Source organism: Thalassophryne amazonica, chromosome 18 (genome assembly GCF_902500255.1).
Source record: "Thalassophryne amazonica chromosome 18, fThaAma1.1, whole genome shotgun sequence".
Taxonomy (NCBI): Eukaryota; Metazoa; Chordata; class Actinopteri; order Batrachoidiformes; family Batrachoididae; genus Thalassophryne; species Thalassophryne amazonica.
Window position 1 is genome coordinate 57590947 of NC_047120.1, and position 14125 is coordinate 57605071.

The 14125-nt window shown below is 40.9% G+C and overlaps 1 protein-coding gene across 2 annotated transcripts in view; it reads right to left on the minus strand.

Annotated features, from left to right (window-relative positions):
- Positions 1 to 366: 366 nt before the first annotated feature.
- The window catches only part of itga3b (integrin, alpha 3b), a 57392-nt gene continuing 43633 nt past the window's right edge, over positions 367 to 14125 (minus strand). The window contains exons 21-26 of one of the 2 annotated variants that reach the window (XM_034193719.1): positions 12207 to 12338; positions 6720 to 6833; positions 4745 to 4843; positions 4545 to 4670; positions 2921 to 3044; positions 2491 to 2631 (exon numbers count right to left, since the gene is read on the minus strand). In XM_034193719.1, coding sequence (XP_034049610.1) covers positions 2934 to 3044; positions 4545 to 4670; positions 4745 to 4843; positions 6720 to 6833; positions 12207 to 12338 — 582 coding nt within the window. In that variant the 3' untranslated portion in view covers positions 2491 to 2631; positions 2921 to 2933. Of the gene's footprint in view, positions 2632 to 2920; positions 3045 to 4544; positions 4671 to 4744; positions 4844 to 6719; positions 6834 to 12206; positions 12339 to 14125 lie in introns of both variants that reach the window. The other variant, XM_034193718.1, reaches the window with a different exon arrangement.

A 14125-nucleotide genomic window follows, 5' to 3' on the forward strand; every position in this document is an offset into this window, starting at 1 on the left:
TAAGTGTACACGCGTGGGTGTGACTTTTTCTACCCATGCATGATGACAAAGAACATGACTAGTACATGTAAAGACCCTAGGCTGAGTTTAGCCTTCAAATATTAAATTGATACTGATGCACATTCCTGAACTGCCCAGCAGATGGCAGTGGTCATCCAGACCTGTGACGTTTCAAAAGAGTTCCTAAGTAATTTGCAGTACTGACAAATAGTTCTATCATTGCCAGTCACACATCAACCATTTAATTCTGGTTTTACGTTCCCGTTCTTTGACAGACAGTACTGTGCAAAAGTTTTAGGCACCCAAGAGTTTTAATAAAAGTAACATTTGATGCCCCACCTCCTTTTTGTATTGGCATGTCAAGACAAATTCTTATTTTTTATTATTTTTATTTCATAATAATGATAATTTCTTTACAAGTCTACTGGACAGTAGAACACCACACAAACAGTTGCAAATGCTCATGCAGTATTAAAATGATTGCAAATCAATTACTCATTCTTTAAGTCGCATTTTTCTTAAAATGATTTTTGAGGCTCAGCGACTTATATACATCAAAATTCACATGCAAATAGAATGGAATTTTCATATCAGTTATCATTAAAGTTTAAATTCATCACATATTTCATTTATTTATGAATATTTATCAGGTTTTCATAATTTTTTATGCTTTTATTATCCATTAAATGCGCCTTAAACATTTGCACAGTACTGTATTTCACTCTATATTTATTTACATTGTCAGGTCATCCTGGATTCTGGTTAGCAACCACCCAGGCAGCCAACTGGTCCGTCCTCATTTCCTGAAAGTACCCATTCATTGGCTGCAGCCAGGTGAAATGTGGATGTCCCCTTGGCTTTTGTCAGTTGGTGAGGTTCTCAATGGACCTGCATGCTGGATCGCGCTCAGAGAAGTGATATGGTCATATCATAGTTGATATGGACATGTGGTACACCTCATTTAAGTCACCCTAAGTAACCGTTCATTTGATACACAGTCATTCCAATGGTATCCAAGGATTCTCTGAAGAGACCTTGTACCAAAGACATCCAATTCTCGCCTTTGGTCACTAGTTAGTGGTTCGAGTCCAATCCCAATACTCTCTCTTCACCCTATCGCTTCGCACCAGTATTGGGGATTGGATCCCAACATCTTGGACCTTTATTTTCCTGCATAGGTGTCAGCACCACCAATGACCTCTGTCCAGTCACTCATGATCTTTTGATCTCAAAGGTTAAGGATACAGAGACATAAATGTCACTGCCTAGATAAGTAAATGTGTCTGCATGTCTGATACTTTCACTACACATATACGTCTGATGGCTAAGTTCAGGAAGCCACTGAAAGCCTGGATCTTAGTCTTGGTCAGATGAAAATTCAGAAACTCCAAATCCTCACTCAGCTTGTAAAATACTCCAAGACATACTCTGATTCTGCAAAGACCACAGTACTGTCTGCAAAGTCAAAGTCAGCAAACCTGGACTTCACCGTCCCACCCAACACCCAGTCTGTGTGAGCACTGGACAGAGTAGGTAGGACCAGGGGCGCTGCCGCCAGGGATTTTGGGCCCCATGAAAAGAACTCTTATTTGGCCACCCCCCCCATATTATTTTGTCAGTATTCTAATTGATTAATTGGGGTCCCGAAAGGCCCCTGTCAATCATGAGCTCCTAGAATCCTTCTCCTTATTCTCCTTTTTTCGGCACCACTGGTTGGAGGAAGTCCAAGACTCTGACCTCACTTTGCACAGCACTCTGAGTACCTGTGTGTAGATCTGCTATAATGTCCAACAAATTATTGGGGATTTCGCAAATTTTTGGTGTCAAATTAACAGCATGCATGAATTTTCTTTATATATAAAAAGGATTCTAAATGTGTGATTATGTGGATTAATATTTTGTCTGTTTGTGACAGCAAGGTTCTTCTGCACCTTGGTGGAAGTGGAGGGTTGGATTGTTGGGTGGTACCAGAGTTTTATGAATACTGAACCCAACTGGTTCTTGAACCAGAGGTTCGTTTGTTCTGGGGGTTTTTGAGGGGGGGGGGGGGGGGTGTGTGTGGAAATGAAGTGAATATATGTACATTGTATGAATGCATGATATTGTAGAATCAATAGTCAGTCCTCCGGTTACAGAGAAAACAAGATGTGGTGGAATGAACCAGCAACTTCGTGAAGACATTAAAAATGTAGCCCATAATAATAATAATAATAAAGAAAATTCACAATGACGTACCCCAAATTGAAAGCACAACACTGCATTCATCAATACTTAAATTACAATCTGACATAAAGCTGTTTGGCATATTGCACTGAAAAAAGGTTAAATCGGATTTTTAAAAAGTACAGTTACATTTCACGCGGACTTCGATCCACAATTGGTCGGTGCGCTGCAAAGGCCAAGTGGATCAACCCAGCACATCATCCCGTTTGTCCCGCGTCCACGTTGTTCCAAAAACAGGTTTCAGTAGTAGTAATTCTGCATCTCTGTCCAGTTGGTGATCCAATACTTTTTTTGTGGCTCCTCCGGCTGAAATCCCAGATTGAACTGATAACGCTCAGCCTTGCGAATTTTCACCCCTCGGTGTTTTGGCATTATCCTGTAGTAGACTGCTCGCTTGAAGAATCCAAGCTGGAGGGAACAGAAAGGAGGTCAACATGAAAGAGAACTGGCTTGAAGAGCAGGATGAAGGTGCTGATCATTTAGGATTCAGAGGCTGAGGAATAAAAGAAAAAAAAAAAACCCAACACGTTAGAAGAAAAGACAGCGTTCCCTTCGGATTTTAAGAGAGTAAAGCGTAGTGAAGCGATCAGGGTAACAGGAAATAGTATAAGCCTGAAAAGGGAGAAGAAATATTAGTCGAGATGAAATAGAGGACACAGAGTCAGCTGACTGGAGAGAAACTCCATTTGTCGTTTACCCAAAAGCCCCACTCAGCTGTCCTCAGTCAGCCTGTCTGTTTCAGAGGGCTGGATCTTCTTCACAGCTTTCTCATCTTTCTTCTCATACATCACCCTTCTGTTGGCCCTCCGGAAGAAGCCACACTGCGGGGTGGGGGGAGGAGGAGGTGAGGGTGAGGAAAGGGTTAAACTGGTGGCTCGATATAGGCGATAAACTTGGTCAGAAGAACGGATCAGCTGGTAACGTACAACCCAACCAGAGTCGGCAAATGTAACCATACTAAGGTTGTAAAAGTCCGAGGATTTTCAAAGTAAGAATCTTTCCACAGAAATAAAATGGAAATTTGCAAAATTGCAGGTTAGTCTACTTGGAGTTGGAGGGGGAAAAAAAACAACATTTTGCAACATAATCTTTGTGAAAACAACAACATTCTATGCAAATTCAGTTGAAATACTACACTGCATTCCTGTCACATGCACACCACAGGTGAGCCCCATTAACTCACACGAGTTGGGGTTTATGAAATCGGATCACAAGTTATCTGAAACCGCAAGTTAATTAAGTTGACCAGAAAAACTTAAAATCAGCGTACCTTGCCATATTATAATAGTTTCGACCATTTGAATCGTGATTCCTTCCTGAATGGTGATGATTCTTCAGTTGGTTCAGTTCAATTTCTTGCTTTTCCGGCTGCTGCAGGTCAGCGATGAGGGCTTCGTCAGTGCAGACGGATGTGTGGCGGGTGCATGTGTAAATTCCGTCACAATCTGAACCGGCAGTAAAGGATCTAAAGAGTCGCATCCAAAAACTTTGAATCGTCAGGAATTTTCCACACAGAATCGTCCACCCTCATCGCTGACCTGCAGCAACCGGAGGAGGAAGTACAAATCATTGTCCAGAATCGTCCACACTGATGATCCCTCCCAAAAATGGTCAAATCAAAACCAACTTAACGGGGCTCACCTGTACTTACTGCGGGGCTATTGAGGCCACACCCCTTGTTTGAATATGGCGGGGGAGGGGCGGGGATGGAGGGTAATAACAGGGAATAAATTTTTTATTCAATATTCATGTGTTTTGTTGTCGGTGAAAGTATCAAGCAAATTTCTACTTACAAATAATTTAAAATGGAATAAAAAAAATTACATTAATTATGTTTGCATGCATGTCTGCATGTGACAATAAATTACCCCATTAACTCCCATATTGGAAGTCCCTTCGGCTGCTCCCTTGTTTTCACTCGGGGTCGCCACAGCAGATCCAAGGTAGCTCTATATATTGATTTGGCTCAAATTTTACACCGGATCTCCTTCCTGACACAACTCCACATTACATGGAGAAATGTGGCAGGGGTGGGCTTTGAACCGGGAACCTTCAACACTGAAACCAAGCCCACTAACCGCTTGGTCACCACTTCGGTTAAGTCTCATGTAAATTTTCCCAACTCAGAATACTGCAAATTGTAAAAAAAAAGAAAAAAACAAAGTCCAATTTCCAAAATTCCTGAGCTGAACTTCCTATGGAGGTTTTCCAGAAATTTCTGGAGATTTACCACCACTTTGCAACCTTAAACTGTACAAGTAGAAAAACAGTGAAAGCGCGTGTGCAGAAATGTATTTGAGGAATGTATTTTGTCCGCTTACCTTCCACAGTATCAGAATGATAATTCCCAGTAATAAAATTCCTGATGCAGCTGCAGTGATGATGATCCAAAGTGGAACCTGGTAGGGGGCCTCCTCCCTGAGCTCCGGAGTTATATCTACTTTAAACTGCAAGAAGGTTTGAGACAAGTTTCACTATAACATCCATTATCACCTTCACTGTCACTGTCCTCTTTACGCACCGTGGCGTTCTGATTCTCCATCTTGATATTTGGGTCGTGGTTGATTAGCCTCAGTGCCGCCTCACCTCTGACCTCAACCGACACAGCGCGGGAGTAGTCCTGCAGGAACAAACATCAAAGCATTCACAAAGCAATAAAAACTTGAAATCTATCATAAACGTATTCAAAGGAATGTCAAAGCAACACCGGCAAAATTACTGCTACTGGTTTAGCCGTATGCTAGCACATCTCTTCTGCAAAAGTCTGAATGGTACGCGACTGCATTATCATGGAATTTTATTTCAGTAACATAAATATGGTTCTGTTCAAATATTTAATATTTTAGAAATTCCATTGCACTATGATCACTGTTGTACAAGCTAAGACGTAAGCTAATTTTTAAATGGTCTCTGTGTGAAACCAATTTGTTGCTATATATTTGTGGAAACTGTATAATCACTTCAGAGATATGATCTTGTTTCAAAAACAGCAGTTTTAGATTTATAAGTATGGTTCGTCAACGTCTACAAAATATATTAGAAACATAGATTTATTAAGAAATAAGCTGCTTCAGAGCATTTTCTGCCATCTTGGTTTATTTTGTTTGAGCGAGCACCCAGTTGACGTCGTCGTGCTTTTCTCGACTCTGATTGGCTGTTGCTATGTGCTTCCCAGCATCCCTCTCACAAGTAAGGGGAAGCCCCAATGTGATCTATGACATCTCTACCATAGAGAGTATGAGTCGCTGCTGTAAGTAGTTCAAGGCTCTTTGTTCATTTGAATTTTTTTCCCTTCAGGGGAAATAATTATTCAATTTTTTCCAGCTCATATTGGCAATGAATCCCTTATTTAAAGGCTAACGAATAAAATTACAGTGCTGCCAAAGAAAATTATTGTTATGACTTAAATCTTTAGTGGTTCAGTGGCCATACACCTTTAACTATCATAAACACACATTGTGAAACTTACTAATGTAAGAAATTTGTATTTTTTAGCACTGTGCTTTATTAATAATAATAATAATAATTATTATTATTATTATTGGCCATATCTTGCAGATATCTGTAATATAAATAGATATGGTCAATTTGTGGGAAAAAGACCTTTGAGTGTCTGGCTGATTTAAAAAAAAAATAAAATAAAATAAAAATCGAGAGACCTTTGGATAATTTTTCAAACATCTTTTCAGTACCTACCACTGCCCACTGCAGTTTGCTGTGATGGAAATATCTTGAATTCAAACTGTTCTGACAGTGCAATAGTTATGAAAAACTGACAAAGCTGAAAACATTGCTGTAGAATCTGATCAGATAACATGCCAAATTTGGGTCAAAGTGGACCCCATAAGAAAATCCAACTGGATCAAAATAAGTGAAATTGAAGTGAACTGTACTGGTGACTGTTACATCAAATTCCAGCTAAATGGAGTGTATCAGTTCAGAAAAATATATCAATAAAGATACTAAACAGGCTTATTTCATGAGAAAGTGTATAAAAAATAAGAAATTGAATAAAAAATAAATAAAACTCCCTGTCTTGCAATGATTGTGAACATAAATAAATGTCCTGGATCTTCACCAAAATTTAATGAGTTAATTTTTGGTCCATAACCAATGAGACACTGCACAAAAATCTGAGTAATCCAGGCACCTGTGCAATCTGATATTAGTCAGGTTAAGATGTTGACCATTTAATGTGATCCTGGATATTTTGGTTCTTCAATACAGATATTTGGTTTGGTTGTCATAGCGATAAAACACCTGATGACTGGCACTTTTCCAGGCATGAACCCGGCCCAACCATTGGCTGCACCGTTCTGATGGGAGACACTTGCTGGAATCAGGGCATCAACTACTATAAGTAACAGGTTGGTTGTTGTCCTTTTGCAATGTTCTTGAAGTGGAGCAATGTTTCCATCTGGTGGGCATTTACCATTAATGCAGGTACAATAGAATTTTGCCAGCTGTTTTAGGTGAGCCTGTTTGTGTAATCTGACCTCTAGCATTGTGCTGTTCCAAACACGGGACCTGACGGTGATCTTGGCTGACGACGTCATGTTGTGAAGTGGGCAGGTGAAGGTCACACACCGTGCTGTTCCGGTAGAGCATTCCTTCATCACACAACAAAATGGGTAATGTTTACAAATAGACAAACATGGGTATTTTGCTCCAGATACACAAAGTATTGGGAGATTAGCACTGCATCGACTCATGTCCTAGCTTCAGGTTTTATTCTGATCACGTTTACATTGCGTTCAAGGTTGGGTAGGATTACTTTGAAAGAATACATGTGGATTACATGCATGATTGTACATACATTTGGATTACTTGGAATCTGATTACTTTTGGATTACATTTCAAAGTAATCCTACCCAACCTTGATTGCGTTGCTTCCATAGATTATATTTTTACTATACAAACCCTCCGTGACGCTACCCTTAGCTTTTCTGAAGAGTGGGTTTGAAGCTAAAATGGGGCAGTTCCAACTGTCACCATCTTGGCAGTGCTTGAGTCTGCCTAAAACTCCTGTCTAATTTATAAATGAGTAAAGAGGTGGATCATAGGTAAAAGCTACCTGACCTGGGTGGGACGAATGAAACCCAATCTTGGAGTCATGAATTAAGGAACAGCTAACAGGCTAAACTTGGTTCAGGTGTTTTATTAATAGACCTAGACTGATATGGATTTTTGGGGGGGCCAATATAATACAAGTATTAGAGAATTAAAAATAAAAAAGGTAGAATCCCGATATATATATATATATATATATATATATATATATATATATATATATATATATATATATATATATATATATAGTGGTGGACACACTTCCGATAATCCGATAACAGATAATTATCGAAGATAATGTTTTCATTATCGGATTATCTTCTTAGATAAATTTAAAAACCATCATCGGACTAATTATCTTCCGATGAATTACCGTCCGATAACTTTTAGACCGATAACGTACTAAACTAAGCTGAACAGTGAAAAACATTTTTAAAACTGTTAAAGCTGTTGAGACCTACCTGTTAAAAGTTTCCTAATAAGCATGTTGTTCTACCCTCTGCAATCAGAAACCACTCTATTGTCCATAAGCAAAGGAGAACTAGTGACCAAAAAAAAAGTAATTTCCTTTAACACCATACTAATATAATCGCAATGTCACCAAGTCATCCAGAGGCATACATGTTTAACTTATGGTTCAAATTTTAACCACTCATTTTAGACAAGTTATTTAAAATTATTGTCATGTCTGAAGTTTATAAAGTGAAAATATCAGATACGAGGTCTATTAGAAAACTATCCTACCTTTTTATTTATTTTTTTTTTGTCAGTTCATAAAAAGATTTCTTGACTGATTTGTAAAACTTTTTTTTGCTGCTAAATCGTGTGACATAGATGCTAACGGTTCACAAAAAATAAGATATCTTTATTTTCAATGTACAAGTGTAATGCTTATAGAGCCAACCTGTAAATGCCCAGTAAAGCCTACATACGAGGTCTATTAGATAAGAAACCGACACTTTTATTTTATTTTTTTTAACTATATGGATTTGAATGACGTGCGATTACACCAATCATGCTTGAACCCTCGTGCGCATGCGTGAGTTTTTTCACGCGTGTTGGTGACGTCATTTCCCTGTGGGCAGGCCTTGAGTGAGATGTGGTCCCGCCCTCTCGGCTGAATTCCTTTGTTTCACACGCTGCTCGAGACGGCGTGCGTTGCTTTATCAAAATTTTTTCTGGACCTGTGAGGAATATCCGAGTGGACACTATTCCAGAAATTAATCTGGTTTTCGGTGAAAAGTTTAACGGCTGATGAGAGATTATGGGGTGTTTCTGTCGGTGTAAGGACTTCCCACGGAGCGGGACATCGCGCAGCGCTTCCAGGCACCGTCGTCGGCCTGTTTCGACCTGAAAACATCCTAATTTAAGGCTTAATTCACCCAGGACGTCGTGAGAGAACAGAGAAGATTCAGAAGAGGCCAGCATGAGGACTTTATGCGGACATTCCACTGTTTAAGGACATTTTTTAATGAAAGAAGTGCGCGCAAATTCACCGAGTCGTTTCTGTGACGACTCGGCGAATCTGTGTGCGCCGCAACAGGAAAAACACCTCTGTGTTGAAAACCATTTGTAAAATTCAGGCGGCTTTTGATGGCTTTCAACAAGTGAGTAACTGAGAAATTGTTCAACAGCTTGGGCATGTTCCAACTTGCCCGTTAAGGTTTCCAACGGAGGTGTTTTTCCTGTCGCGACCCCTCGCGGTCAGGTCCGGCCCGACATGCGACTCTGCCCACACGTTCTTTCATTACAAAATGTCCGTTAACAATGGAATGTCCGAATAAACTCCTCATGCCGACTTCTTCTGAAAGTTCTCTGTTCTCTGACGACTTCCTGGGTCAACAGAGCCTGAAATGTGGAAGTTTTCAACTTGAAACGGCGAGACGCTGCCGCCTCGAAGCGCAGATCGCTGTCAGGCGCCGTGGGCTGTCCTTACGGCGACACTACCAGACCAAAATCTCTCATCAGCCGTTAAAATTTTTACCGAAAACCAGCTGAATTTATCGAATGGTGTCCACTCAGTTGTGCCTTACAGTTTTGAAAAAATTTTGATCAAACAAAGAAGCAGTCTCTGAGCCATTCCTAAACAATGAAAAAATCGACGAGAGGGTGGGCCACTCCTCACTCAAAGACTGCCCACAGGCGAATGACGTAACTGACGTGATGAAGTCTCACGGGACATGTTCTGGCATGTCCAGCTCGTGCACAATCACAATCGGATATTCACACGACTGGAAAGCAACCGGAATCCGTCTGAAATCCACCTGAAAGCTGTCCTGTGAGACCAACACCGAGGTGGTTTTGTCCCGTGTAATGAACGGCTCCGTGGTGCATCCCTCCGCTTTTCTTTCCATGAAAAAAAAACTCCTGTAACGGTGGAATGTGCCGGAAAAAGTGCTGATGTCCTCATCTTCTGCCTTTTTGTGAAAGTCAGACGAGGTCCTGGATCAACAAAGCCTTCATGTTGGAAATGATCTGGTTGTTTCAGCGGGGTGTCAGCCTGTCGATGGGGGCTGGGAGCGCGCCGCGCTCTCAGGAGTTGTAGGCCGTCCTTAAAGCGGCAGTAACACTCCATAATCTGTTTAATCCCCATAAAATCATCCCTGAAAGCCATATTAATTTTTCGAACAGTGTCCACCTGGAGGTCTCTCACAGTTTCTGGAAAAAAAATTGATGCAGCAAAGCTCCAAATCATTCAGACATTTATTCGCAATAAAAATCCGCCGAGAGGGGTGGACCACACCTCACTCAAAGCCTGCTCACAGGCGAATGATGCAACCGACAGGCATGAAAAAACTCACGCATGCGCACGAGGGTTCAAGCTTGTCTGACGCAATCACACGTGATTCAAATCCATATGGTTTTTAAAAAAAATAATAAGGTCGGATACTTTTCTAATAGACCTCGTATATATATATATATATATATATATACATATATATACACACACACACACACACACACACACATTAAAAAAATGGCAATCAGTCATAACATTTGAAGTCCTTATCGCAAAGAAATGTAATTTGGGCTTTGTATTTTATGGTGAGCTTTATTAGAAATAACTATGAACTTTATTATAAATAACTATAATTAATAATATAATCACCAACCAACCGTCATGCTCCCTTCACTCAGCTTGGCAGTTGCCATGTCGCATCGCTCAGCATTAGTAAAAAATAGATCTCTTGTCTATTCTGGCCCAACCTAGCTGGTAACGTAGCAACCACTTATATCTTGTTACTGTAAATGCCCATTCTGATTGAAAAATGAATGACAGCTGGTTGTTTTTTCTCTGTCTCAATATAACCAAGGGCTCATGGAGGTCCCAGCCATGCAAACAATGCCTGACTGCCCTCTGCTGGATAAACTATGTAATGACACCATTTCCAACAGAGTGTTTTCTGCATTGTTTACATGGTAAAATAGAAATATTCATAATCGGTAAAAACATCACTGATACTGATTGGTTTGTGAAAGGCTCACCAAAATATCTGTCAGGCTCTATTTATTAAAACAAATTTTTGCACATAGGTGGTTTTTGTGATGGGTGGCTTAGGTACAAGTATAAAAAATTATGACTAACATTTTACCTCAAGGAGAAAGTAACCTTACCAGCCTGTCAACACTTGATAATTTGTGTCAATGGTGTTAATATACGAGGGTAGGCTGAAAAGTTCTAAGGCTCCCCATGAAGGAGTAATGCATTAACTGCATTATAGTAAGCCTTAGGACTTTTCAGCCTACCCTCGTACAAGTTAAATACAGAAAATTTCATTCACAATGGAAATGTGGAGATTCCTTAGATGAGCTGTTAGTAGAATTAACCACACGCACACACATCTTCATCCGTTTATCCAAGATCAGGTCATGGGGGGCTGGAGCCTATCCCAGTGGTCATAGGGCTTTAGGCGGAGTGCACCGTGGACAGGACACCAGTCTGTCGCAGGGCTACATACAAACAAACACATTCACCCCCACACACAATTTCTAAAGTTTCCAATCCAGCTAACCTGCATGTCTTTGGATGTGGGAGGAATCCGGAGCACCCGGAGAGAGCCCACACAAACACAGGAGAACATGCAAACTCCACACAGAAAGGCCACGGGTGGGAATCAATCCCATGACCTTATTGCTGTGAGGCAACAGTGCTAACCAGTAATCCACCCAATTATTCAGAAATTTATGGTTTAATTTATCTTAAAAATATATCCCTCCATCCCCACTAGCTCCCCCCCACGTCTCTCCACTCCCCTCACCCTGGCTTCCTCCCTGCCACCTCGAAAGGCAGCGTTGTTTTTACTGCTGCAACCTTCAACTCCCCAAGCTGGGCGGCACGGGCCCCTCCTGCTGCAGCCTTCACCCACTTTACCTCAATTCGGATGACGGACTGCTTCAAGCTTAATGCACATAAACAATGTCAAATCTATATGTGTTGTCTTTAATTCTGATGTGTGCCATTATTACGGTAAACAAGTAATAATTGTGGATAAATTGCTGTATCTTGTCTGAAGTAATTGGAGTGTAAACGTAATTTCGTTGTTGTTGCACTTGTGTAATGACAATGACAATAAATCTTATCTAATCTCAAAATAAGCTATTAAAAAAAGTCACTCACAATACATTTGTCCTAAATTGGGAAACTAGTTTGCACCAGGCTATAAACATGTTTATTCCTCCTTTAAAACTGCATTTATGGGCATTGACTCCCTTTTGGAGGCAGCCTCAAGTGGCCATTCAAGGAACTGCAGGATTTGACACTTCTGAGTCTGGTTCATTTCTCAGCACAAGAGATTGGGGCTGGACTGTTCCACCACAATCCATGAAAACTGTCCTGAACAGTTGGTTCTCACATTCAGAATGATTTAACAATGAGTCATCTGAATACTGTGTCAAAACTGCACAGTTCTCACCAACAAGTAGGTGTGTTTACGAGAAGCGCCGAGTGTGACTGCCGCCTGCAGATTTGTAGCGCGGGACTTAGTTTTCTCGACATCATCCACTTTGACCTCCCGTTTGGTGCGCTTGGCTCTGCTGACTGGCAGCTAGAAGACAAGACAGCAAGAAGGGGAAAGGAGATGACAGAAAAGACGTTACGTCACTGTGAAAGTAGTAATTACTGCCATTTTTATTTGGAGTGTCTATACGTGGGCCACATGCATTATAATTTTCTATTTGGGGCTCTCTGAGGTTTCAATGTGGTTATTTTTTTTATTTCCAAAGTGTATTTCTGAACAGCTGTGGTCTGTTGGGATGTTTTTTACACTCTTGCATGTCAAAGACTGAAAGAGTTCACACCAACCTCAGTTTTAATTAGAGTGCACACTGTGAACAGTCCAATAAACTCATCAGCACAGACGTTCTACAGCTAAATATGATCCGTAATATCAATGCATCTGTCAGTTATTGTCATGTCAAAGAATCTGAAATACAGATCTGTACATGAGCTCAGAAAATGCCTCCAATTGGGCTCATTTATACACAAGAAACATCAACTCTTTCATATATATATATATATATATACACACACACACACACACACACACACACACACACACACACACACACACACACACACACACACACACACACACACACACACACACACACACACACACAGTGTATCCAAAAAGTATTCACAGCACTTCATTTTTTCCACATTTTGTTATATTACAGTCTTATTCCAAAAAGAAAATTAATTTTTTTCCCCTCTAAATTATATTCACAACACCCCATAATGACAACATAAAGCTTTTTTTGAAACTTTTGTAAATTTATTAAAAATATAAAATGAAGAAATCACATTCACGTAAGTGAATCACATAAGTAGTCACAACCTTTGCTCAATACTTTGTTGATGCACCTTTGACAGCAATTACAGCCTCAAGTCTTCTTGAATATGATGCCATGAGCTTGGTGCACCTATCTTTGGGCAGTTTTGTCCATTCCTCTTTGCAGCACCTCTCAAGCTCCATCAGGCTGGATGGGGAGCGTCGGTGGACAGCCGTTTTCAGAGATGTTCAATCAGATTCAGGGCTGGGTTCTGGCTGGGTCACTCAAGGACATTCACAGAGTTGTCCTGAAGCCACTCCTTTGATATCTTGGATGTGTGTTTAGGGTCATTGTCCTGCTGAAAGATGAACAGTCGCCCCAGTCTGAGGTCAAGATTGCTGTGGAGCAGGTTTTCATCCAGGATGTCTCTGTACGTTGCTACATTCATCTGTCCCTCAATCCTGACTAGTCTCCCAGTTCCCGCTGCTGAAAAACATCCCCACAGCATGATGCTGCCACCATCATGCTTCACTGTGTGGATGCTATCTGGTTTCCTCCATACATGATGCCTGACATTCATGCCAAAGAGTTCAATCTTTGTCTTATCAGACCAGAGAATTTTCTTTCTCATGGTCTGAGAGTCCTTCCGGTGCCTTTTGTCAAATTCCAGATGGGCTGCCATGTGCTTTTTACTAAGGAGTGGCTTCCATCTGGCCACTCTACCATACAGGCCTGATTGGTGGATTGCTGCAGAGATGGTTGTCCTTCTGGAAGGTTCTCCTCTCTCCACAGAGAAATGCTGGAGCTCTGACAGAGTGACCATCGGGTTCTTGGTCACATCCCTGACTAAGGCCCTTCTCCCCCAATTGCTCAGTTTAGACCGGCGTTCAGCTCTGGGAAGAGTCCTGGTGGATCTGAACTTCTTCTATTTATGGATGATGGAGGTCACTGTGCTCACTGGGACCTTCAAAGCAGCAGAATTGTTTATGTACCCTTCCCCAGATTTCTGCCTCCAGACAATCCTGTTTCAGAGGTGTAAAGTCTTTTCCTTTGACTTCAT